Consider the following 25319-nt stretch of genomic DNA (forward strand, 5'->3'; position numbering starts at 1 on the left):
GTCAATTCAGTTGACAAACATAGTTCCAGTATCTTCAGCAATGTGTTTCTGAGAACCTTCCCCCAAAACAAATCACCTTGGTTTATACCTTGCTTTTATGAAATAGTATCAGATCCTTGAATATATAGTTCTGTCTTCCCATATAAACCTAGATGTTGCCCTTAGTTCTTTCTAAGTGGTATGCTGTGTGATTCTTTCACATCTAAATACCTACAGTTCTTGACCCCAGCTTAAACAAATACCAAATAAAATTCCCCAGCAAATAATCAAAATTTCCTTTCAAGGAATACATAAAGTATGTGATTCATATGACCTTGGGGAGGAAAATCGCATACTCCCATGAAATAAGACCACTATTTACCATGCCCTGAAAAAAAAGGTCCTCAAAAGATAACGAGTCTGAAAAGCAGCATAAAGATGTTTCCCTAAATAAAGCCAAGAGCTTCACCACACAATATTTGCATGTAAAAATAATCTCATGTTGACTTTCCCAGGGCAAAAAGCAGTTGTAATGCCCTCAGCAGGGTTTGGCATCTGTTGGAATCCATGGATTAGCAGGTAGCCTATTGACATCCAAAGGTAGCCTACTGACATCACATGCTGGAAAACACCACTGCTAGTACTGCTTTGATCTAGCCCAGGGGTCAATCTTATGGCCCCTGGGCCAGATCTGGCCCCTTGAGAGGTGCAATCCGGCCCACAAGCCAGCCAAGGGTAAATTATCAGAAACAGCCACTTCATTTTTTCCTTCAATGCACTTATTTATGTGTTATGCTTTTGTCCATTTTTTGTCTGCTCTTAACTACAATACCATGCTGGCTCTCCACAGCTCTTCTCTGTAATGAATGTTAATAAATCAAAAGTACATTCTCAGCTTACAGAGACACACCTGAACAGCATACTCAAAATTGCTACAGCATAGACTTTGACTCCAGATTTTGATGCAGTCGTTCAGAGCAAGAGGTGTTAATGATCAAAGACAGTTAAATAAAAGAAAATACTGTAAGAGTGTTATTGTTTTAAACATGATTGCATTTTAAGTAAAAACAATACTATGAATTGGCTTTGCCTGTTGTTTTCTATAAATTTTGTATTTCCGGTACCTTTCATTAAATTTTATGGTACATGTGGCATATCCGGCCCTCCTAACAAATGAGTTCGACACCCTTGATCTACCCTTTCATGCGTACTCAGACGTATGGACAAAACCAGAAGACACTCTGTTCCAACAACCAATAAGGTAGATGGGGGTGTGGCAAGATTTTAGTGCACCTTTTAAAATATGGGGGAAGCTACTGCCCACTGCCTTGCCTCACCATCCTTGTAAACTCCTGATGCTACTGTTCACTCTCCTCAGAAGTCCACCCAGGCGCTCACAGCTTGAAGTTCTCGCCGATGCCTCAGCTCACATCTGCCTAGCTCTGCAGTTGCTGCATCACCTGTTCTTTCTCTTAGGGTCCACTCACCACTGTGGGTCAGTGGCAGTGAGACAGAGCAATCTTCGCTTCAGGAACTAAATCCCACATGGAACTGCCTTCAGTTTTTGATTGTCACAACTACACAAAGGATGACAAAACACTATTAACCCACTCCAAAAATTCTTCTGTGTAAAATAAAAAGCATCAGGTAAAAAATTGTGTTCTGGCCAGCCACTCCTGAGGCTTTTGCTTATTACATGTGGCTGTCCTGGAAGACCACTTGGAAATGACAAGTAACCCAGAATGCAGCAACTCATTGACATGAATCAATTGGACTCCTCATATGATCTCAGTATTGCAGAGATTTTCAAACATTTAGAACCTGCAGGCACCTTTGCAATTAGAACACAGTGTGATGGTCGCAGCCACAAAACAGCTGCCAAATAATGGCTGCTGCAGGAGGTGGCGCCAGCCATACAATGTCACACAGGGAAGATCCTTGTGCTGTGGTGGCAGCTGCTGCTGAAGCAACATTTTTAAAAATCTGCGCAGCCAATCAAACCATCCATGGTGAATCAGAAGCTTTGCTGGGCAAAAGCCCCATTTGGCTTCACCTACTTTCTAAAAACACTTGGCGGGCACCAGGAAAGGTGTCAGCGGGTACCATGGAGGCAACGGGAACCATGTTGGGGACCGCTGCAATATTGTAACAGCTATATTCATTACCAGATTGTTTCCAGATCCAATTCAAAGTTCCAGTTTGGACCTTGAAAGCTCTTTACCCTGTGGATCATGCATAGTTGCTTCTCTCCATATGAGCCTACATGGACCTTAAGATCCTCCCATCTAGGTTTGCTACTGTGACTAGGGGTGTGCATTCGGCAGTCAAACTGAACTTCCCCCCAAATACCTTATCGCTATTTTTCGGGGGGTGGGGGTTCATCTCAGAAAATGGCGGCAATTTAAACGAAACTGAAAAGCAGATCCCTGAATCATGCTGAATTTTTTCGGCATGATTTGGGCCACTTTGACCCACTGCAAAAAAAAAAAAAATTAAGACTGGGAGGAATTCTTTCTCTCCCCCTTTCGCCTCCCCCTCCCTTACTTACTTGCTAGCTGGCCAGCACAGCGCAGAACTCCCCCGCCACCACCTCCGGGCTCCACGTGGGGGTCGGAGGCAGCTCTGCACCTGCCACCACCACAGTTTCTCGACTCCACGTGGGGCTCTGAGGCAGACACTACAGCCCTGGAGTCAAGGTAAATGGTGGGAGGGGAAAATGGGGGGCAGTAAAGATTGGATTCAGGTCTAAGAGACCGAATTTTTTTGGGAAACCGAATATTCCCAATATGAAGGTTTGGGAATATATGGATTTACCAAAAAAATTCAGGTCCATTAGACCCGAATCTGAATTTTACCAATTTCTTTTGTACACCCCTATCTGTTATTGTAAGGGTAAAAATATTTTCAATGTCAGCTCCATCGCTTCTCTTGTACAGTTTAGGTAGCAGTGTAAGGCAATACTGTTTAGGCAAACTTGTACCTGATAGTTTTAATGTCAGGAAAATGTTGCCAGGAAATTTTAGATGTGAATTTAATTTAGGCCCATGTCTCACGAGTATTACATTAATTGCTTTCAGCTTGTGTTGGAAACTGCTTTGTGTATCACAGAAAAGCAGTACAGAAGTATATTAAATAAATAAACCCCATAATTAAGTTGATGCTGCATCTGTTATCATTTGGGTAAATTCATCGCAATGTAAATGGCTCCTGATTTCGAAAGCTTAGAATTTTCCAGAATAATTTTTATAATGTATACTTTTGTCTTGGGAAAACAGAAGGATGGAAATATCGTGCCCTATTCTCTGGGGGATAAGACATCAACATTTTGTTAAATGCAAGGAGACAAGGAACAATGTAAATGAAATTAAATGTGGATTACAATGATTCATGATGGACAAAAAACACTGTAACATAGAAATATGAAAAATGCTTACTATGCACACATGTATGGAAATCTGGACTTCTTGAGCCATACGTTTTAATACATGCTGAAGAACAAAAACAAAATAATTATTAATTCAGAAGCCAAAAATCCACTAATTTCTTATCTATTAATATTCCATTCAGCCCAATTTATTGTTTAATTAAAGTACAACATTAATTTAAAAATACAGAGCTCTAAATGCCTAACAATGTATTTTCATTTCATCTAAATGTTTTGACTTCACCATGTCATTGTACAGTTTATAATGCTACTTTGCTGTATCAATCTTCTACCAGATTTTACCATGTGCTTAAAAGGATATTAGTACCTAGATATTATTGCATCTAATTGAGAAGAACAAGGATCTGAGGAAATGACTCAAGATATTTAAAAGAAGTCAATGGGTACACAATTCAATCCTAAGCACAGTTACACACTTCTAAGTCCACTGACTTAAGATGGCACAGTTAGTTTCATTTTTGATTAACCTGTCATACTTGTTGACATGGTCATGGTGCTCCTTCCTTCTTATTTTTATTTGTTATTTGAAACATAAAAATAGGGTTTTTTGAAGAAAGCATACATGAGTTTTGTCTAGATTGTAGTATTTACATGCTGAACACATGCTAGAACTAGGGTTGCCAGGTCCCCCCTGGCCATTGGCCTCAGTGTCTCCTACATGATGATGTCACTTCTAGAAGTAACATCATCACGTCAACAACAAAGAGATGCACTGGTATTTGGGCAAAAACTCTATGGTGAAAGCTGTTTTTACCATAGAGTTTTGCCCAAATACCAGAGCATCTTCCCTGTCATCACCTGTGTGATGACATCACTTCTGGAAGTGACATCATCACACCAGCGACATTGAGGCCTAGGCCTCATTTTGAGCCTGGTAAGACCCCGGCCGGCCAGCTGGATTGGCGCTGGGGAAAAGGGGCACAAAGTAGGGGATCCCCCGCCTCTGGCAGGGGTCTGGCAACCCTAAGTAGAACAATAACTAGTCACATGTTTTCAAGGATCAAATGTGCTAAGGGGTATTCAAGTGAACCTACTGTCATGTATTGCTACAAGAGATGGAATATCCGAAGGAACCAAATGAAACATCAGCATGCAAACATTCTTATGCAGTTGGGGCAAATGTGCACGTAACATTTCCTGTGGCTGAAAACTAACATCTAAGAGACAGTTAAGTAGTCTTGAATACCAGAACTGATTATCTGGTAGGGAAGGGGAGCTGCTGACTCTTCCTGCCTACAAACAAATGATGTTTGCTAATCACGAATAATCAGTGCTTTTCTTGTGTTGTTGTTGGTTTCTTTTTAAAAGGCTGGTACTCAGTACCAGTGAGTATCACCACACAAAAAAGCCCTGAGAATAACCAACTCTTTCCTGGATTAGACTTTTCAGTTCTGAACTTGATGAAAATAGAAATTAAATTGCTTCACTACATGCACTTATCTTTCCCACCACTCTGAATCACTGCTAGTGTGTGTAATTAAAAATTGCATCAGTTTTTGCTTAAGTCACAAGAAGCAATATGGTTATATTAACAATAAAGCGATACACTACTATATAGCAGGGCCTAACAAGGTACAAAAAAACCAGCGCCACCAAATATTGAAAAGGTTTAACTGCAACTCACCCAAGTATTTCGGGTAAAAATAGTCCTGTAGGAGAAACAAAAGCATAGAGTTTTATTGGAAATATACATTTTATCTACAATTGCATTAATATTAAAATGGCTACTGAGAGTGATACTAGATCTTTGCTTGAAGACAAGGGGCAAGCATAGGGTTGCCAGGTCCTTCTTTGCCACCAGCGGGAGATTTTTGGGGTGGAGCCTGAGGAGGGCGGGGTTTGGGGAGGGGAGGGACTTCAATGCCATAGAATCCAATTGCCAAGGCGACCATTTTATCCAGGTGATCTGATCTCTATCGGCTGGAGATCAGTTGTAATAGCAGGAGCTCTCCAGCTACTACCTGGAGGTTAGCAACCCTAGGCAAGCATCTCCTCTCACCTTCCTCATTCCAGATTGTTGCTTTGTACAGCTGTGGAATTCAGCTGAAATAGAGCCCACCTTAGCAGGTAGACCTGCCACAGACCTTGTAGATGTGTCGGAGATAGGGTTGCCAACCTATAGGTACTAGCTGGAGATATCCTGCTATTACGACTGATTTCCAGGCAATAGAGGTCAGTTCTTCACCTGGAGAAAATGGCCACTTTGGCAACTGGACTCTATGGCATTGAAGTCCTTCCTCGCCCCAAACCCCGCCCTCCAAATCTCTAGGTATTTTTCAACCTGGAGCTGGCAACCCTAGTCAGAGAAGGAGGGCTCCTTTTCAAATGGCAGATTTGCCTTCTGCTATTTGAAATGTCGCTGCATGCCGGAAGAAAGCTCCTTTTCAAGGAGAGACTGGAACCCTCAAAGCCATCAAATTTGAGCATCACAGGGACCTCCTTTGTCAGAAAAACCTTATTTTTCTTGTAGCAAAACATAACAGAATAAACTAATATGGCTGACCCACTAGAATTATTTTTTGTGTGCTGCCTTGGCAGCACCAGACCGTGGATCCACTCATAATACCACTAGCTAATCCTAGGATATATATCCCAGGAAACAAATCAGTTGAAAGACACCTCAGAATGAGAGTATTGTGTCATAGCCCCCTCCTCAAAAGCATCACAGATTGAAAATGGGCTACTTTTAAAGGAATGTAGGAGAGACTTTGAAACAACAGCTGGGTCCTGACAAATACTTAAAGCTTACACTAACTCTTACTGCTTCTTTCTGGCAGCCTGGAGTACAAGACCAGCATTAAAAGTGTTGTCACAGTATACCAAACAGCACTTTATGCATTAGCGAAATAAAACAAATTTGTTTTTCTAAGATTTTTAAGTTCACAGTGACTGCCAAAAGAGAACAGGCAAAGAACAGCACAAAGGACTGGCAATAGCAAGAATGGAGGAAAGCTTGCAAGGGGAAAGAAGTGGAGATGCACCACAATAGCACAGTTTACATGGATCCTGCCTTGAAGGAGAAAGCCTCCTGAATTATTGCCACCCCCCAGCCCTTTGTCCGTGACTGATGAAGGACCAAAACTCCTGGGGAAGGGGAGCTCTTTCAGGGTGACAGTTTCGTCCTCCCTTACCAGGTTTCAGTCACACATTCCAGGTCCACTTTTTGCATTGCAATATAATTTTGCAACGTAGAGGTCTTATTATTTATGGACCTGGTATTAATCAACATCAGGGACATACAACGGTTAAAGGCCTTAACCCCCAGCACCATTGTCTTGGGATGGGATGGAGGTTGGAAAGAGAGTGAGAATATCCTTATCTCAGTTTCCTTCCCTTCCATTGCCTCCTCCAACCACCTTACCTCCCATACACCCCCAATCACAGGGATCCCTGACCCTCCACTGGCTTCCCTAAGGTTTCAGTTAGGGTTGCCAACCTCCAGGTACTAGCTGGAGATCTCCTGTTATTACAACTGATCTCCAGCCGATATAGATCAGTTCACCTGGAGAAAATGGCCGCTTTGGCAATTGGACTCTATGGGATTGAAGTCCCTCCCCTCCCCAAACCCCTCCCTCCTCAGGCTCCACCCCAAAAACCTCCTGCCGATAGCAAAGAGGGACCTGGAAACCTTAGTTCCAGTCCTTCTCCACCTGCTCCTGGTATTTGGTTGTTGCAGCTGGCAGTAGTTATGGTCTGGTTCCCGAACTGCATAAGCCACTGCATAACTCTAATAGAAATCTAATTGCAATTATAATAACAGTTCAACACACCTAATAATCCACAACCTTTAATCTCCCACCCCTCAATCAACCCTGCAATAATTTTATTTCCCCCAGACCCTACTAACATTATTTCAACCAGCTTTCTTTATATATGAGGCCAAGTATCCTATGGTGATTAAGTGCATGAGCTGAAGACTGCAATTCTTAGTTCCAAAGGACAGCAGAATTCTCTTTAAGTCCTGTTCAAAATCCTCCAAGGGTGCTATGGCCACATAGGAAAAGATCATGTACCATTTATTACATTTCTAATTAAGCATGCGTACAACATATCTTATTCCTAAAAAACATTTCTATCCCAAATGCCCAAACAATCAGAATTAATGTACATCCCCTGCAAGTTTCCAATAAAAAGGCAAGAGTTGCATAATATAGCAGCATCTTAAAGATTAACAAAATCTGTTCCATCATAACTTTTCATAAATCAAACCTCACTTTATCAGAGGTAACTGATGTGAGCTCTGATTTATGCTAGAATAAATACTGTTAAGTCTTTAAGGTGCTACTGGACTCTGTTTAATTTTGCTACAATGAACTTAACAAGGCTACCTCCTCTTGTATTGTATAAGAAAGTATGTGTTAAAATAAACTTGGTTCAGAACTGGAAAATGCAAAAACAATACAAATATATATTCAGTTCCCAACTATTACTTATAGTACTTCTACAGCATCAAAAGTTAAAAATGAAGTAACTCCCTGTGATGGTAACAAAACTCACCACAGACAAAAGAAAATAAGGCTGGCTTTCTAGCTAAAGTCACAACAAAAGGAATTAACAATGACCTGGTTGAACAGCAATGGAAAATAAACGACATCGGATCCAGCTTTGTTTATACAAAACTGTAATCCGTGTCACGTGCCTAGTATCAACACAGCCCAAAATAGCATATATGAATTTGGGCTGCATTGAGATGTCACAACAAGCGCAATTAAACTGTAGCTGGATACACTGGCCAGTGTCCCACTATTTGTGCTCAGAAGGAAGATGGTGTTGCCCCACACTCCTCTCTATGCTGCAGCTCCCACCACCCCCAAACTGCTGAAAAGACCCCTTCCAGGATTTCAGGACCTGCATAGGGTTCAGCTGTGAAGCAAGGAGGAACAAGGGAAAAATTGCCCCCTTTCCTCAGTGGAGCTACACAAGCAGGAAAGGAAAGAGGGGAGATTTCAACTCCCTCTCCAACCTGCATGGCTGTTTGTCCTAGGGGGTCCTGCAGCCCCAGGTCTGATCCCTCCAATGGATCAGAAAGAGCTGCAGCAATGGACAGCGATAAAATAGTCTCTCCTCCCCACCCCATAAGGATTAGGGCTAAACCTTGACAGTAAACCCAAGAGTTAAACCGATGTGGGGGGGGGATACAGAGGGACTGGAGCAATCCCCACACAGTGTATGTGGTGTGCATTTGAGTTGTAACGTTATACAGGCCACTGCAGGATCCTTAGTTCTAATGGAAACCTCTCCTATATTTGGGGGCTAAAGCTTGAACTGGTTTACTTGCAGATAACTCCAGAAGAGCAGGAGTCAAATCAGTGACATTTTCCTACCTGTCAATACTCCTGTTACTAAACACCCCCGGGTCCTTCATGTATACATCTACATTAATGCAAATGAGTTATTTTTCTGCTAGAAGTTCATGTAAGTGTGAACTTTTAGCAAAACCTTTGTAAGAAAATTTCTTATGAAGAAGTTTTACCAGATTTATAGTTCAATCAAAATAGTAACAGTTGTTAGGACCTAAACTTAAGTTGCATTTCCAATGGTATTTATGTCTAGACTACATTGGTCCACCAACACAAACCAAAGACATTTTATAGCCTCTTAATCCTCCACTCCCTTCTCCCTCACCACCATTACATTCCTTCCTTGTTCTCTAATGTATTAATAAACATTTAGATAGCCAATTATAGATAAATATTTCCATTATTAGAAGTGACCTCATTATCTTGGCTAGCAAACATCCTTCTTAGAAAAGACAGGGAACTGCTACTATATTTATAACTTGGTTAACACTGCACTCTAAGGAGACAAAGTATTAGAAATATATTGGAAAAAATCTGCAAGAGACAGCTGTAAATACAGCTGTGATGCTTTGATTGTCCTTGGCCGCCCCGACCACTCTCTTGCCATTGTTGGAATCATCAGTGTTTCTGCTATTGCAGAACAAGGATGGTTCACATGTTCATGATGGTCCACTTGACCTCATCTCTGGATCACTGACCGCTGGACATGTGGTCTTGATAGGGGACATGCCATATTAGATATATGAGCCCATGTGGTGTAGTGGTTAAAAGTATTGGGACTAGTATCTGGGAGATCCAGGTTCAAATCCATACCCACACCACAGAAGCTTGCTGGGTGACCTTGGGTCGGTCAAACTCTCTTACCTAATCTACCTTGTTGTGAGGGTAAAATGGAGGAAAGGAGAATGCTGTATGCCACTTTGAGTCCCCAGTGGGGCGCAAAGCAGGGTACAAATTAAATAAATAAATAAATGTTGTTCCATAAAGCAAGGATTCTCTTTCAAATTATCAGGACAAGCATTGTCATTCCCATTAGCCAAGACTGTTTGATTCTATGCATTACAAACAATATCTACAATAACACACAACGGGTTTGATTCCTCATTCCTCCACATGAGCGACAGATGCTAATCTCGTGAACCAGGTTGGTTTCTCCACTCCAACACATGAAGCCAGCTGGGTGACATTGGGCTAGTCACAGCTCTCTTAGAGCTCTCTCAGCCCCACCTGCCTCACAGGGTGTCTGTTGTGGGGAGGGGAAGGGAAGGTGATTGTAAGCCGGTTTGATTCTTCCTTAAGTGGTAGAGAAAGTCGGCATATAAAATTATGAGAAAAATTATGTAAAATGCTTCCTTAAAAACATCAACAGCTAATAATAAGTTTATGAAACAGGATGAGCAAAGTTAGGAAATCATATTTTACCATATCAGACAGCCTTCCATACAACTAGCAGCAGTATAACAATGTATTGCACATGTATATCTCAATTTCTAATTAATCAAACTGATTATAGTAAATGTGAAAATGTACTATTTGATGAAACTGCATTTATACATGTGCAATTTTTTTCAAAACTTTACATAATCATTTCATTACTTGTACATGTTACATTTTTATTAGAAGCCAGATGAACTGCAGTGCAGACTCAGTGGGTGGCCCTGGGGGGGAAATTACGCCCTTTTAGCCACACTTTCCCCACCTGCTTAAATAATAATCAAACTCAAATATATGTAAGGATTAACAAAATAAAGAAAAGGTCACTGGGCACATTGCCTCCTCAAGTGAACTCAAAGAAGAAGAAGAAGAAGAAAGAAGAAGAAGAGTTGGTTTTTATATGCCAACTTTCTCTACCACTTAAGGGAGACTCAAACCGGCTTACAATCACCTTTCCTTCCCCTCCCCAAAACAGACACCCTGTGAGGTGGGTGGGGATGAGAGAGTGTGACTTGCCCAAGGTCACCCAGCTGTGTAGGAGTGGGGAAACAAATCCAGTTCACCAGATTAGCCTCCGCCACTCATGTGGAGGAGTGGGGAATCAAACCCGGTTCTCCAGATCAGACTCCACCGCTCCAAACCAACACTTTTAACCACTACACCACACTGGCTTTCAGTATGCAACTACTGCCACTACAATTCTTAATGCAACATACTGGAAATCTAGCATGCTTCCAGATGTCACAGAGTGGATTAACAAACTGTTTGACTTTGCACTGATGGCTAGACTAACACAGCTGATAAGAAGAAACTCAATGGAAGAATGTAAGATAAAACGGCAACCTTTTTATGACTATTACTCACGTGATAGAAACATCATTTAGAGAATACCTAACAAGATTGTTAAAAAATAAACTACCTAGGAAAGTTTATGATTCGTTTTGATGCTTTTATTGCCTAGACGTATTGATGAAGTGATGAGATTGTAAATCATTCAAAAGCTCGGATATAGACACATTTTGGACGCATTGTGTTTTTGTTTTTATTTCCCCCCTCTCTCCTTTTTCTTTCTGTACTCTATAATATTAAAATAAATAAGTATTATAAACAAATACATAAAAGGTCTTATCCACTTTCAATCCTAGAGATAATGGTAATTTGTAAAGATCGAAAAAATGTCTCTGGGATTTTCTTTTTACTTGGTAAGCATTTTTAATTTACTGCTATTTGGAATGTGCACAAACAAAAACATAGTGCAAAGTACTGTGTATCTCCGTATAAAGAGCTGTTAATAAACCCAACAACTCATTTCGACAAAAGCCAATTATGATTCTGCATTCTTCTTCCATGGATATAGACAGCTCTGGGTTGGGAAATACCTGGAGCGTGAGGAGGGCGGGGTTTGGAGAGGGGAGAGACTTCAATGCCATAGAGTCCAATTGTTAAAGCGACCTTTTTCTCAAGAGGAACTGATCTCTGTCACCTGGAGATAAATTGTGATAGCGGGAGGTCTCCTGCCACCCCCTGGAGGCAGGCAACCCTATCTATGGAAAGACATTAATTTGGAACACAAAAATCTCTCACATTTTGCAGGACATACCCATGAGCTGGAGACCAGATTGCCTGTAGCTCATTCTCATGGATCTTACATTTTTATATTTTCCTTCGTGGATAGCAGAAGGAAAGCATTACATCAGCCAAAAAAATTAGGGTTGTTACTTTAGAGCAAATTAATATTTAACCTTTGCATTCTTGACCTATGCCTTCCAATCTATTCGTTCCCAAGTTTTCCTTCTGTCTCCTGGCTCCGGCTTCTAGCCTTGTCTTGCCTTTATTATTTTGGAGGAGTTCCTGTTCCAGTTCTTTTCTTAAATCTTTCTATCTCCTTCTTCTCTCCGGAAACTAAGCAGCTCAGCCAACGGCAAGTAGAGAGGCTACTGCTACTATTCCTCAGTGATGTCTGTGACATCAGGACAGTTCAGCCAATCATAGCCACATTTCCTCACCACTACCCAATCACTGTATACATTACATATAGGGTGACCATAAGGCATTATGATGGACAGTCAAAATTAATAAAAGGCAAATCTATTGGGTGTGTAAATTAAATTGAACAGTTTATTTCTGATAACAGCTGCATATCACATTCATTTCAACAGGGAGAATTAAGATTAAAACTTTCCCCACTGAAATCAATAAGTTGACATGCTCTATTTTGGGCAGACCATGCATTATATTTCTGGCAATGAAGACTTATGCCAACTGCAACCCCCCCACCCCACACACACACAACAAACTACTGACATAACATATTATGGTCATAGCAAAACAAGATTTGATAACCAGTATCCACTGAAGGTTTGGCATCTGGTCAGCAAGATACCTGAACTGGGCCAGAGATGCATTCAATGCCCATTCCACCCTTAAATTTCCCTCAATGTTTGTTTAGGAAGCATTTTTATGACTATGTCAGCCAAATTACTTAGCATCTCAGCTAACAAGTTTGAGTACCTGATGGAATGCTAACAGCCCATTCCTTTTTTTTTTAAATTTTATTATATTTTTCAAAATACAAAGAAAAAAGGGGAAATTAGGGAAAGGAAAATAGAATTACATTCACTGTTTTTCACCAGCACACGGACTGTTTCATCATCTACATAGAATGTCTCTCTAATCTATTAATGGCCTTATTTCCTAAATCTAATACAATTTTCTTATACTACATCAATTCTTGTTCTTAATAACTCTGTCTAATAAACATATTTCTGAACATCAGAACATCAGTATCTTTCATAAAAAGGCTGCCATCTTTGCGTGTGTTCTTCGGTCATCTCATAATGCAATATGGCCGAAAGTCTTGCCTTATTGCATATTCATGCATTTTTATAATCCACATCTTTAAGTCAGGTGTCTCCTTGTCCTTCCATTTTTGTGCTATTAACAGTCTCGCAGCCGTCATTGCGTATTGATAAAGTTCTTTATACTTTACAGGTATTTGAGTTGGAGTTATTCCCAATAAAAAATATTTAGCTTCCAACTGAAAGCTCGTTTTCAACATCTCTTGTATTTCTTTATGTATGACTTTCCAAAAAGTTTGAATTTTTTTACATGTCCACCATTGATGGAAATATGTTCCTTCTGTTTCTGAACACTTCCAACAGTTAACCTGGTTTGCTTTGTACATCTTCTGCAGGTCTTTCGGAGCATAATGCCATCTAAAAAACATTTTATACCAGTTCTCTCTTACTGCTTGTGATCTTGAGAATTTAATTTCTGTTTTCCACAGTTTTTCCCAAATTTGCATTGGAATCATCTCCCCAAAGTTTTGCATCCACTTCACCATACATGTCTTTACTTGTTCTGATGTGGTGTCTATAGCCAGCAATATTTTATATACATTTGGCAAAAGGTGGTCCTGATTTTTCGTAATCAAAGTTTGAAATTCTGTCAAGTTTCTTTGTTTGGATCCTTGTAAATAGTCCTTTCTTAATGCATGAATTATTTGGTGATAGCTAACAGCCCATTCCTGACCTTGAGGGCTGAAAGTCCTTAGGAGGGGCACAGGGGCCCTTGCTCCAGTGCCTGTGTCCTTTGTGCCAGCGCTCGTACGACTTGTGCCAGCAAGACTGGCATGGACGCTGGCATCGGGCCTCTCACATCACCTCCTGATGGAACAGTTATGTGCGCTGTCTTCCCAGGGTGGTCCAAGGGAGGAGCCGCCTTTAGGTGGCCTCCTAAACTCTTTCAAGCCCGAAACACCCCCTTTGCCCTCAGCTTCGATGTACACCACCTTCTTAGGTGGTGTATCCCCGTGGAAACCTATGGAGTGGTTCCATGGGGCTCAAGGATGAGGGCAACATTTTGGCTTCGGTGGGGGGGGGTGCTGAATCCTCCTTTGGAGGCAGCACAGCAGCAGCACCTCCAGCCACCAGCTCAGCCCTTCCCTTCAGGAATGGGCTATAAAGGTCAGTTAATTGTGCTCCACTGCATGATGTAAAAGCCTAAGTCACACACTCCACAACTTTCTCATCTAGACTCCATTACACTCTAGGAAGACTGAGGCAGAATTATACTCATTGCAGACTTAAAACACATTCCAAGCACTACAGTGTAATTTCTCTCAAAGCTATGTACCTTGAAGATTTCCCAAAGTTCAGCCTTAGTTAATAGCTTGCCTACTTGCCTAACGAAATGAATCTTCCTGTACCTTCAAAAACCTCCTCCCTGAAGTTCTGGGTCCATCAATGGAATTATATTTATTTCTGCCCAAAAAAAACCATCTTTTAGAATTCCCTAATGGCCTATAAGCCTAATACTTGTTGAACCAGCATATAAACGGATATAACCATGCCAGCATGACATAAAAAGGATTGTCCATCAATACGTCATGCTTTTCAGACCTTGCTTAATCTCTGTCACAATTTGTCATTCTTAAACAATTCTCCCCTGCAGAGAAATTGTATCACTGTGAGCCAATACACACCCACCTCCGGCACAGATTTAAATGACATAATATGTAACCCTATTCCTTACATTAAAAAAAAAAGTTGGCAATGACAGAAAGACTAAACAGACATGCTGGTTTCAGCCATAGAGACACAATTCTCAACAAAGACCTCTCCCTGCCTCTAAGGCAGGCTCAGTTGGTAGAAAAAGGCACAAAACACATACTAACTAATAAAGCACAGTTTGTAATATCTTTATGTCCCATTTCAAACGGCAAAAGAAACCTTGAGGCCAGTCACTACAAGTTCATACAAAACATCTGTTTACTTTAACATAGCAGTTAAAGAGCAAATTCTGCATTCATCATTATTAGGAAAGGCCCTGAAATAAAACTAACACCATAACACTATATAAAGAATAACAACTCAATGTGCCCACACATGGGATACTGTGTACAGTTTGGATCATTGCATCTGAGATAATATCAAGAGCTAGAGAAGGTACAGAAAAGTGCAACTTATAAAGAAACACATCTTCCTTATCAAGAGAGACTAAATAAGTTGGGCCTTATATAAGTTGGGCCTTGTAAGAGGACATAATGAAGGTTTAGCAAATTATGAATGGTGAGGAAAGAACAGAATGTATTCTCTTAAAACAAATTCAAGATCATCTACTGAAGTGGTTCAGGCCAGAGAAATGGAAAAATATGCTTATGTTGGGCATAATTCGAATGGAAAGTGGGGGACCCACAAGGACTCAGAGGGGGCATTCTATATCTCCTCCCCCTCACAGAGAAGTCAAATTATTTCCATAAATATACTTGTTTTAATAGCTGAAATAACGGAGTATATATCTGTATCCTCTTGAATGGAACAATGCCACTTTATCAAGGCTGTTACAATAGAACCAGTATTGTATACTGGTTAGAGGTCTGAGATCTAGGTTCAAATCTCAACTCTACCTTGACACTCAATGGGTGACCATAGGCCTCAATCAGCCTAACCTACCTCACAGGGTTATAAAGATAAAATGGGAAGGGGAGAACCCCACACTGAGATCCTTCAAGGAAAGGGAGGGTCATTAAAATGTCATGGGTAGACCCTACTTCAGTTAACAAATTCAATATGTGTAGCAAGCTTGCTAATTTTATAGCAACCTTCCTGACAAAAATCTAATAAATAAAGCTATGACCTCAATTACCTTGTTCACCCCCAAGCAAGTTCAGATTAAGAGCTTTTTAATACTCAGCACCCTACAATGAATTACTGCACAAAACTGTGAAGTTAAATTTCAGTTCTACTGTAACTAAAACAACAAAGGGTCTCAGAGGGCCTTAAAGAATAATTCAAAGTTATTCATTCTGGGGTTTGGGGACTCCTGGCTATCCATAGGGGTACTCCAGTGGATCTTTGATTCCTTCGCAAGGACAGAGAGTGAGTTCCTCTCACACAAATCTGGCCAATGTGAAAAAATATGCCTTTCAGCTTTCTAGGAATGATGGCAAGAACTTTCCATTGAAGGGGACAGAATTGGTTTCCCTTCTTTTGAAGGTTAAGAGTTCACAGAGTCGTTGCCACTCATAGTCACCTCAGAGCATGAACCAGGAAACACACAGATTAGTTGTAGGGTTCTTATAACTCAGTCCTAGAAATCCCATCAGTCTGAGTGGCACCAAAGAGGTACAGTTCTCATAAAGGCACCACAGTTCTGCAAGGAATCAAATAGAGCTGGTTTTCACTCACAGAGAGAGGGAGACTACTCTGCATCCACAATAGTAGCTAATGATGGTTTTCAATGGAATACCAGAAGTTTACGAGTTGTGTGATGCTGTTCTTCTTCTATTTCTATGAGCAGCTCTGAAAGTTTTTCTAGACCTCTTCCCACATTTGTTCAGTCAGCTTCTAACTAGCAGTAATCTACCAGTGAGGAAGTTAGCTGCTGCTTGGGCACCAAAGTCTCTCCCAATCAAGGGATGAGAATGTTGAGAAATTGGGGTCACAGCCTTTTATGTTGTGGTCCTATAGAATCAACTGCTCTCTGAGAACTGACCCTGCAAGCCACATACAGACAGTATTTTTTTCCACTTTAAAAGCAAGTTTAAATATGTGTGTGTAAAGTGCTGTCAAGTCACAGCCGACTTATGGTGACCCCTTTTTGGGGTTTTCATGGCAAGAGACTAACAGAGGTGGTTTGCCAGTGCCTTCCTCTGCACAGCAACCCTGGTATTCCTTGGTGGTCTCCCATCCAAATACTAACCAGGGCTGACCCTGCTTAGCTTCTGAGATCTGACGAGATCAGGCTAGCCGGGGCCATCCAGGTCAGGGCAAGTTTAAATATAGTGGAGGTCATTCTCAGCTTGCTGTTTTGAGGACACCAGATGGAAGCTTCCATGGGGTATGCATGGTTTACACTCTTTGAAAGGTGCTATCCAGTACATGGCAGGTGCTGGAGAAAGATGAGGGAAGGACTGGGGTGTGGGGAGGTATCTTCAAAAATAATCATATAAAAATGGATACTTTGGCCATTTGTGTAGGGCTGTTTCCCCATGGTCACCCCTGCAGACCACTCCAGTGCTTCATTTTGCTTATGCATGCCTTTCCTGACTGTCAGAGGTCACCTTGCTCTCCCCATGCATTTCGGCGAGTTTTGCCTGCATTTTCTGGATTCTCACTAAAACAGCATCCGGAAAACATGGGCAAAATGCACGGAAACAAGCGGGGGAAGTGAGGCAACCTCTGGAGATGGGAAAGGTAATCAATACATAATCAAAACGAAGCACTGCAGCAGTCGGGAGGATGACCGCAAGGGAAACAGCCCTGAATAAATGGTCTTGGTGTTGCCAGAATCTCACTGCTTATTTGGTTTATGCCAAAATAAATTCATTACTCTTTAAAGAACCATGAGTCTCTTTGTTGTTTCGAATTTTTATATAATTTACCTTAAGTAATGGACTTAATATGAAGCATTAAAAAGTTACATAAGTATTACAGGGTAGAATTCTATTGGTTAATAGAACTGTTAAGCCATTCTACTACATAAAGCTTTCCAGTGTACTAGTCTTTATCACACTGCTATAATAGATCCCTTTCCATGCTCTATCCAAACACCCTTACTTTATGAAGACCCAGATTTGCTGAGAATTCTAAACAAAATACTATTCATAGAGTTTATTTGCTACATTTTTAAACAATTGCGCAACTATTCATTGTGCTGTGGTGGTGCTATGCTGTGAGTCTATTAGAGTATACATGTCAAGGCATGTTTTGCCTTAAATACAAAAACACTAACTCCTCAAAGAGAAGAGCCAAGTCCCTCCCATTCTCAGTACTTTTGACCTACATAACTCTCACCCTACCCCCCCATACACATCAAATCATTAACGGGAAAGCACAGTCCTGCACAAAATCTCCAGTCAGTTTCTTCTCTAGGAAATTTGCTCGCTTAAACTAATGCCAGATAATCCAGCAATAAAAGAGCCTGTTCAGAACTGCCCATCCCTACAATGCAAGAAAATTTGAAGTCATCTTTCTAAAACCTGTATGTATGCAAGACTACTGTGTGTAGACTTATGGCGACCCCTTTTTGGGGTTTTCATGGCAAGAGACTAACAGAGGTGGTTTGCCAGTGCCTTCCTCTGCACAGCAACCCTGGTATTCCTTGGTGGTCTCCCATCCAAATACTAACCAAAGCTGACCCTGCTTAGCTTCTGAGATCTGATGAGATCAGGCAAGGCTGGGCCATCTAGGTCAGGGCATGCAAGATTACTAGACAGTATGAATACTGTTAGCAGCATAAAACAGAAACCTTACTATGAACCCATTTAGAACACACTTCTCTAAAGTGACTTCTGAGCCCTGAACAGCTTTAGAACAAAACAGCTGCTAACAACCATACATTTATAACCATCTACTTTTCACTAGGCAGAATAATAAAAGATTCAATCTAATTTCAAATACTGCTGTTCATTAAATAAGTACCAGTTCAGAAAGTTAGCAAAACCTGCCAGTTCAGTATGACATTGTGATTGCTCCTCTAAATGAACACATCTGGCCATTTATGCATGGGAATTTTACCATGGGTTCAATGTTCTCTTGATGCACACTTTATCCGAATTCTCAAAACCTATGCATGGGGTCATTTTGCTCCACAGAAATTCCTGGAGTACCAGGAGTAAATTTTTGAACTGCAGAATCACCAGTGAAAATCTGGAGCACCCTTGCCCCCTGAAAACAATGCTTTGTAAATTTTTGACATATGTCACCACCTCACTAGCTCCTGACAGCCCCAGAATGAGTGGCCATTTTACAGCAAAGGTAGAGGATCCGGACAGAAACCATCCCCAGTCCCCCCCGCCCCGTATTTTTCTTAGTTTGCAGTTAGGTTAGAGTTTTATTGCTAAAAATGGCATAAATAGCGTCTTCCTTGCCCTCATGTGTACCCAAACCAGCATTTTGGATTACGCGACGGGTGGTGACTTTAAGCACACAACAAGCCACGCTAGCCTTTTGATTAGTGCTGTAGAGTCTTTGGGGAAAGTGCTTGTGTTTTTCACTGTGCAAGGAGAGCCCAGGGAGCCCAGTCCCTGATGTGCGATACATGCAAAGAGGGAAAAGTGTAAGAAGTGAGCCAAGGGCGCAGGGGCTCCTGCAACAGGACAGTAATTTTGCACTGACTAACTGCTGGCCCTGGAGGAGCCCCGTGGAGCAGAGTGGTAAGATGCAGTACTGCAGTCAAAAGCTCTGCTCACAACCTGTGTTCAATCCCAACGGAAGTTGGTTTCAGGTAGCCGGCTCAAGGTTGACTCAGCCTTCCATCCTTCCGAGGTCGGTAAAATGAGTACCCAGCTTGCTGGGGGTAAAGGGAAGATGACTGGGGAAGGCACAGGCAAACCACCCCATAAACAAAGTCTGCCTAGTAAACGTCGGGATGTGACGTCACCCCATGGGTCAGGAATGACCCGGTGCTTGCACAGGGGACCTTTACCTTTTTAACTGGCCCTGGACAGCTCCTGTTGCTTTGCAGGGGGGACTCCTCACCCCCATCCAATAGAGATTGGACACGTCTCATTCCCTGACCGGTGCCAGCCAAAGCAGACCCCAGGAAAGGTGGGGAGAAGGAAGGTCATCTCAATCCCCTGGTTTCCCACCCGCTTGTTCTGTAGGAGGCTCTCCCATCTCCCTCCCTCCCTCCCTGGCTGAGCAGAGTCACGTCTCGCTGGTTCTCCAGGGCTGGAGCTGGCCTGTTCCTCCCTCCGGTTGGTCATTCATTCTTGCTTATCCGTGCAAGGGAGGCGGATACTTTCCCCCTCCTTCTCTGGCATCCCTTCAGATGGGAAGACCTCTCCTCCCGATGCATTTTTGATTGAGAGACTGCTTTGTTTCCTTCTTGTTTGAATTACAGAAGCAGAAAGGCTCCTTGGAAGCTCTTGTGTGGAGTGCAACTAAAATCAAGGGTCCTAAGTGGGGGCAGGTGGCGTATTGTAGAATGAAAATGGCTGATTCTCTCTCCTCCTCTGCCTTCCTCCTCCTGGATTCTCGGACTGGGCGGAGGACCTGGTAACCTTCCCCACCCCACCTCCGCTTTTCCTCCTAGCCTGGTGGCTCCTGCACTGCGCTAGCAGGAGGAGGAGGGGGAAACAAGAATGGGGGTGTTGGGGGTGTGGTGAAAGAAACCCGAACATAACCAATTTGCATAGGGTTGAGCTCGGATCTGACTTTAAATTCATGCTAAAACAGCATTGGGAAAATGCGGGGAAAGCACAAGGCACAAGGTGAACTCTGAAGGTCAGAAAAACCATGCATAACTCAAAAGAAGCCCTGAGTCAGTCAGGAAGAGAATGCATATAAATAGCCTTTGTGCAAGATTTCTTCGGCAGAATCTGTGCACTTGCAAATAGTTTAGATATCTAACACTCAAAGGGGAAAGGTGGAACCATGAGGCAGAAAATAAAGTGCCTGGGGGTATCCAAATAAGTGTATTGATATGCAAAGTACAACACACACCTTCTCCCCTACCCCCCCCCCACAATCATTACTTTAATTCGTCCTTAAAAACTAAGATTATCAAAAGCAAGAATTCCCTGTGGGAAACTCATGCCAATTTGGTAAAACACAAACACGCCCAATCTGTGTTCTTGGCCCGGGAATCGAAACACAATCTTGTTAAGCGAAGTGCTGGTTACCCTGCGTGGTTTTAGTTATTTATCTGATCGCTCCTCCCACAAACAGCTTCCCCAGCTGTGCAAGCAGCTGGCGTCCTCATTCTGGTTGTCACTGCTCCAGCAGCAAGGCTGTTCATTACAAAGTGGGAGGGGGAAACGAACCCCTTCAGATCCCCAGCCCTCCTTCCCTTTCTCAAGCTCTTACCGTCTCAGGGTCGTTCTCGAACACCTCCCGGGCTTCTTCCTTGCTGCAATGCTCTTCCACACATTCCCGTTCCAGGTGACCTTGCTTGGCCTCTTCGAAGACCTGGAAGGCTCGGCGGTGCCTCTGGCGAAGGAACTGGGAAGCCTCCTCTCGGGTTCTGTGGAGCAGAGCTGGGGCCCGAAAGGAATCAGCAGAGGAGCGGGGGGTTAATATAGGATCCCCCAACACTGGCAGTAGGGTTGCCAGCTCCAGGTTGGGAAATACCTGGAGATTTTGGAGGTGGAGCCCAAGGAGGGTGGGATTTGGAGAGGGGAGGGACTCCGATGCCATAGAGTCCAATTGCCAAAGCGGCCATTTTTCTCCAGGGGAACTGATCTCTGCCGCCTGGAGATCAGTTGTAATAGTGGGAGATCTCCAGCCACCACCTGGAGGTTAGTAAACAACAAACCAGCAGTATACTGCGAACAACGTAATTTATCCACAATAAAGAGAATATAGAATCCGTTGTACATATAGTGCAAAAACGGACAATGTCCAAATCAAAAACATTCACAATTGCCATGAAAAAGAATCATTGTCAGTCCTAGGAAATTGACTAGGAAAGTGTCCTTTTCTCCAAGAGGTAAAATAACTTGTCTACAGATGTCCCGTTTCCGTTCTGTTTCGGCTTAAAACAGCCTTCCTCAGGGGCCACGACGTGATTAAAATGATAACACAGTGCAGTATAACGGCGTAAACATGAAAGCAAAACCAAAGCAACACGACATAATATATAAAGTATACTTACACGCTAGCTATTATTAACGCTACTTAATAACCAGTATACTGCCGGTTTGTTGTTTACTAACTTAACTTACAGCACGCTAATTTTTTGTTTGCTACACCACCTGGAGGTTGGCAACCCTAACCGGCAGCGAGAACGAGCCGGTTGAGGAGGGGAGGCGACGGTGGCCCGGCGGCGTCTCAGCAACCCAAACGACCCCCATACACGCACGGCGGCGGGGGGGGGGGAAACGGCGCGCGCCCCTCGCCCTACGCCTCCTCAGAGCCCCAAGGGCCCGGCTCGGTCCCTTTCGCCCTCCCGGCGTCTTCCTCTCCCCTCCTGAGGCCGAGCAACGCCTAAGCATCACGCCCAAAGAGGCGCCGCCGCCGCAAACAACGCCGTCCCCTGCGCCCCTCTTCCCCGGGCGCGCGCCAGGACAATGCCGCGCGGGAGAGCGGGTCGCCCCAGCCTTTTTTGGGGGGGGGGGGAATGGTCAAGGCGACCCCGGAAGCTCAGCGGCGCAGGAAGAGCTCGCCAAAAGGGACGGCGGGGAGGGAAAGAAGCCTCTGGGCAAAGACGCATATGGGGAGAGGGTTCGCCTTGGGTTTGCTGCTCTCTCGACGCACATCCCCCCCCCCATCTGAATTCTGAACACTCTGGCCATTTATTCCTGGAAGGTTTTGCCTTGGGTTTGCCACTCTTGAGATGCACTTTCCCCCCATCCATATTCTCAAAACTCAACAATAAGCCGCCCTGCAGAGTTTTCAGAATTCAGATGGGGGAAATGTGCATCTATAGAGTGACAAATCCAATGCAAAACCTTCCAGGAATAAACGGCCTCTGCCTGGGGGCTGATCGTTGAGTTTGGAGAATTCGGCCGGGGGGTGGGGTGGGGGGAAAGGTGCACCGAGAGAGCGGCAAACCCAAGGCGAAAGCTCCCGTGCGCTTTCGCCCTAGCTTTCTAGGTGGAAAAGTCCAGCAGCACCTTCCAGACGTCCACGATTTCGAGCCGGGTACGCGCTGCCCGCCCCGACCTGGACGGCCCGGGCTCGCCTGACCGCGTCAGGTCTCCGAAGCTAAGCAGGGTCAGCCCTGGTTAGTATTCGGACGGGAGACCCCCGAGGGTTGCTGTTGCTGGGGGGAGGGGAGGGGCTGGATCCTCGGTCCCCAACGGGGCATCCTGACCTTGAGGGGGGGGGGAAGGGTTCGGGATGCCGGGAGCACGCGCGGCTCCCTTCCCCAGAGAGGACGCGCAGATGCGACTTTGGCTTGGTGGACATTGGGGGGGGGATAAAAATAATGCAGGTGGCGCGCGGGGGGGGGGAGAGAAGTAAGCGGCGAAGGTCTGGCCAGGGGACCCCGGGCGCGAGGCGGCTTCCTTCCCTGGCGAAGGGGGGGGGCGGCGGCGGCGGCAGGGCAGCCCCTCGAAGCGCTACTCACTCTGCGAGGAGGCTGTGGCCAGCAGGACCAGCAGGAGGGCGGCCGCTGGAGCCGGCGGCTGCTGCATGATGCGGCTGAGGCTGGGGCTGCGCCCTGTGCCCGGCCGAGGAGGAGCGGGGCGGTGCGGCGCCGGGGGAGGGCGCGCGGCTACTGTGGGCAGGCGGGCAGGGCGGGCAGGAGAGGGGAGTCGCCTGTGGGGCCTTTGAGCCAATCAGTCGCGGCACGGCGCGCTCCGGCTTTGCCCACCGCCTCGGGCCGCTGCCCCTCTGCGCCCTTGGCGCGCGCCAGCCGGCCTCGAGCCGCCCGAGGGTGGAGGGCGGGAGAGGACGGCGGGCCCCGGGCCGGAAGAGCCGGCTGACCCGTCGGGGACGATGCCCTCCGGCGCCTAAGCGGCTCTGCGGTGCGCCTCTCGGGTTCTTTGGACGTGGCCCCTCGCCCTCCCGACTTTCCTTGGGGGCGGCTTGGAATCATCGAGTGGGAAGGGGCCGCCGGGGTCATCTAGTCCAACCCCCTGCGCAAGGCAGGACATTCCAAACTCCCCCCCCCCCTACACATCCCCAGGGCCCAGACTCATCGAGTGGGAAGGGACCACCAGGGTCATCTAGTCCAACCCCCTGCGCAATGCAGGACATTCCAAACTCCCTCCCCCCCGCCACATCCCCAGGGCCCAGAATCATAGAGTTGGAAGGGACCACCAGGGTCATCTAGTCCAACCCCCTGCGCAATGCAGGACATTCCAAACTCCCTCCCCCCCCCACATCCCCAGGGCCCAGAATCATAGAGTTGGAAGGGACCACCAGGGTCATCTAGTCCAACCCCCTGCGCAAGGCAGGACATTCCAAACTCCCTCCTCCCCACACATCCCCAGGGCCCAGACTCATCGAGTGGGAAGGGAACGCCAGGGTCATCTAGTCCAACCCCCTGCACAATGCAGGGAATTCCAAACTACCTCCCCCCCCACACATCCCCAGGGCCCAGAATCATAGAGTTGGAAGGGACCACCAGGGTCATCTAGTCCAACCCCCTGCACAATGCAGGACATTCCAAACTCCCTCCCCCCCTACACATCCCCAGGGCCCAGACTCATCGAGTGGGAAGGGAACGCCAGGGTCATCTAGTCCAACCCCCTACTCAATGCAAGAAATTCCAAACTACCTCTCCCCCACACATCCCCAGTGCCCAGAATCATCGAGTTGGAAGGGACCGCCAGGGTCATCTAGTCCAACCCCCTACTCAATGCAAGAAATTCCAAACTACCTCTCCCCCACACATCCCCAGTGCCCAGAATCATAGAGTTGGAAGGGACCACCAGGGTCATCTAGTCCAACCCCCTGCGCAATGCAGGACATTCACAACTACCTCCCCCCCACACATCCTCAGTGCCCAGAATCATAGAGTTGGAAGGAACCACCAGAGTTATCTAGTCCAACCCCCTGCGCAATGCAGGACATTCACAACTACCTCCCCCCCACACATCCCCAGTGCCCAGAATCATAGAGTTGGAATGGACCACCAGGGTCATCTAGTCCAACCCCCTGTGCAATGCAGGACATTCACAACTCCCTCCCCCCAACCCCCCACTACATGCTCAGAAGATGGCCATAGAGTTAGAAGGGACCACCAGGGTCATCTAGTCCAACCCCCTGCACAATGCAGGACATTCACAACTACCTCCCCCCCACACACACACAGTGACCAGAAGATGGCCAAGATGCCCCTCCCCTCATCATCTGCCTAAGGTCACAGAATCAGCATTGCTGACAGATGGCCATCTAACCCAGTGGTTCCCAAACTTTTCAGGCCACCACCCCCTTGGTTCCACAAACTCAACCCCAGTGCCCCCTACCCTATCTGACAACACAGCTGAAGGGGCCCACCTCTAGCACCCCCTGCTGCCCCCTTGCTTCTTAGTGCCCCCCTAGGTAATCCCTAGGGACAGTGAAGAAAGCTGATAGGAAGAAAATAGATTCCTTTGAAATGTGGTGTTGGAGGAGAGTGTTACGGATTCCGTGGACTGCCAAAAAAACAAACCAGTGGGTTATAGATCAAATCAAGCCTGAACTGACCGTAGAAGCTAAAATGACTAAACTGCGGCTATCATATTTTGGTCACGTCATGAGACGACAAGAGTCACTGGAAAAGACAGT

At 44.9% G+C, this 25319-nt stretch overlaps 1 protein-coding gene across 1 annotated transcript in view; it reads right to left on the reverse strand.

Annotated features, from left to right (window-relative positions):
* Positions 1-23249, reverse strand: part of GAS6 (growth arrest specific 6) — a 54925-nt gene extending 31676 nt beyond the window's left edge. Inside the window, exons 1-4 of the mRNA XM_056861943.1 lie at positions 23173-23249; positions 20970-21139; positions 5049-5073; positions 3414-3467 (exon numbers count right to left, since the gene is read on the reverse strand). Of these exons, the coding sequence (XP_056717921.1) occupies positions 3414-3467; positions 5049-5073; positions 20970-21139; positions 23173-23239 (316 nt within the window). The 5' untranslated portion in view covers positions 23240-23249. The remainder of the gene's footprint in view (positions 1-3413; positions 3468-5048; positions 5074-20969; positions 21140-23172) is intronic.
* Positions 23250-25319: the final 2070 nt, after the last annotated feature.

Source organism: Euleptes europaea, chromosome 16 (assembly GCF_029931775.1).
Source record: "Euleptes europaea isolate rEulEur1 chromosome 16, rEulEur1.hap1, whole genome shotgun sequence".
NCBI classification, from domain to species: domain Eukaryota; kingdom Metazoa; phylum Chordata; class Lepidosauria; order Squamata; family Sphaerodactylidae; genus Euleptes; species Euleptes europaea.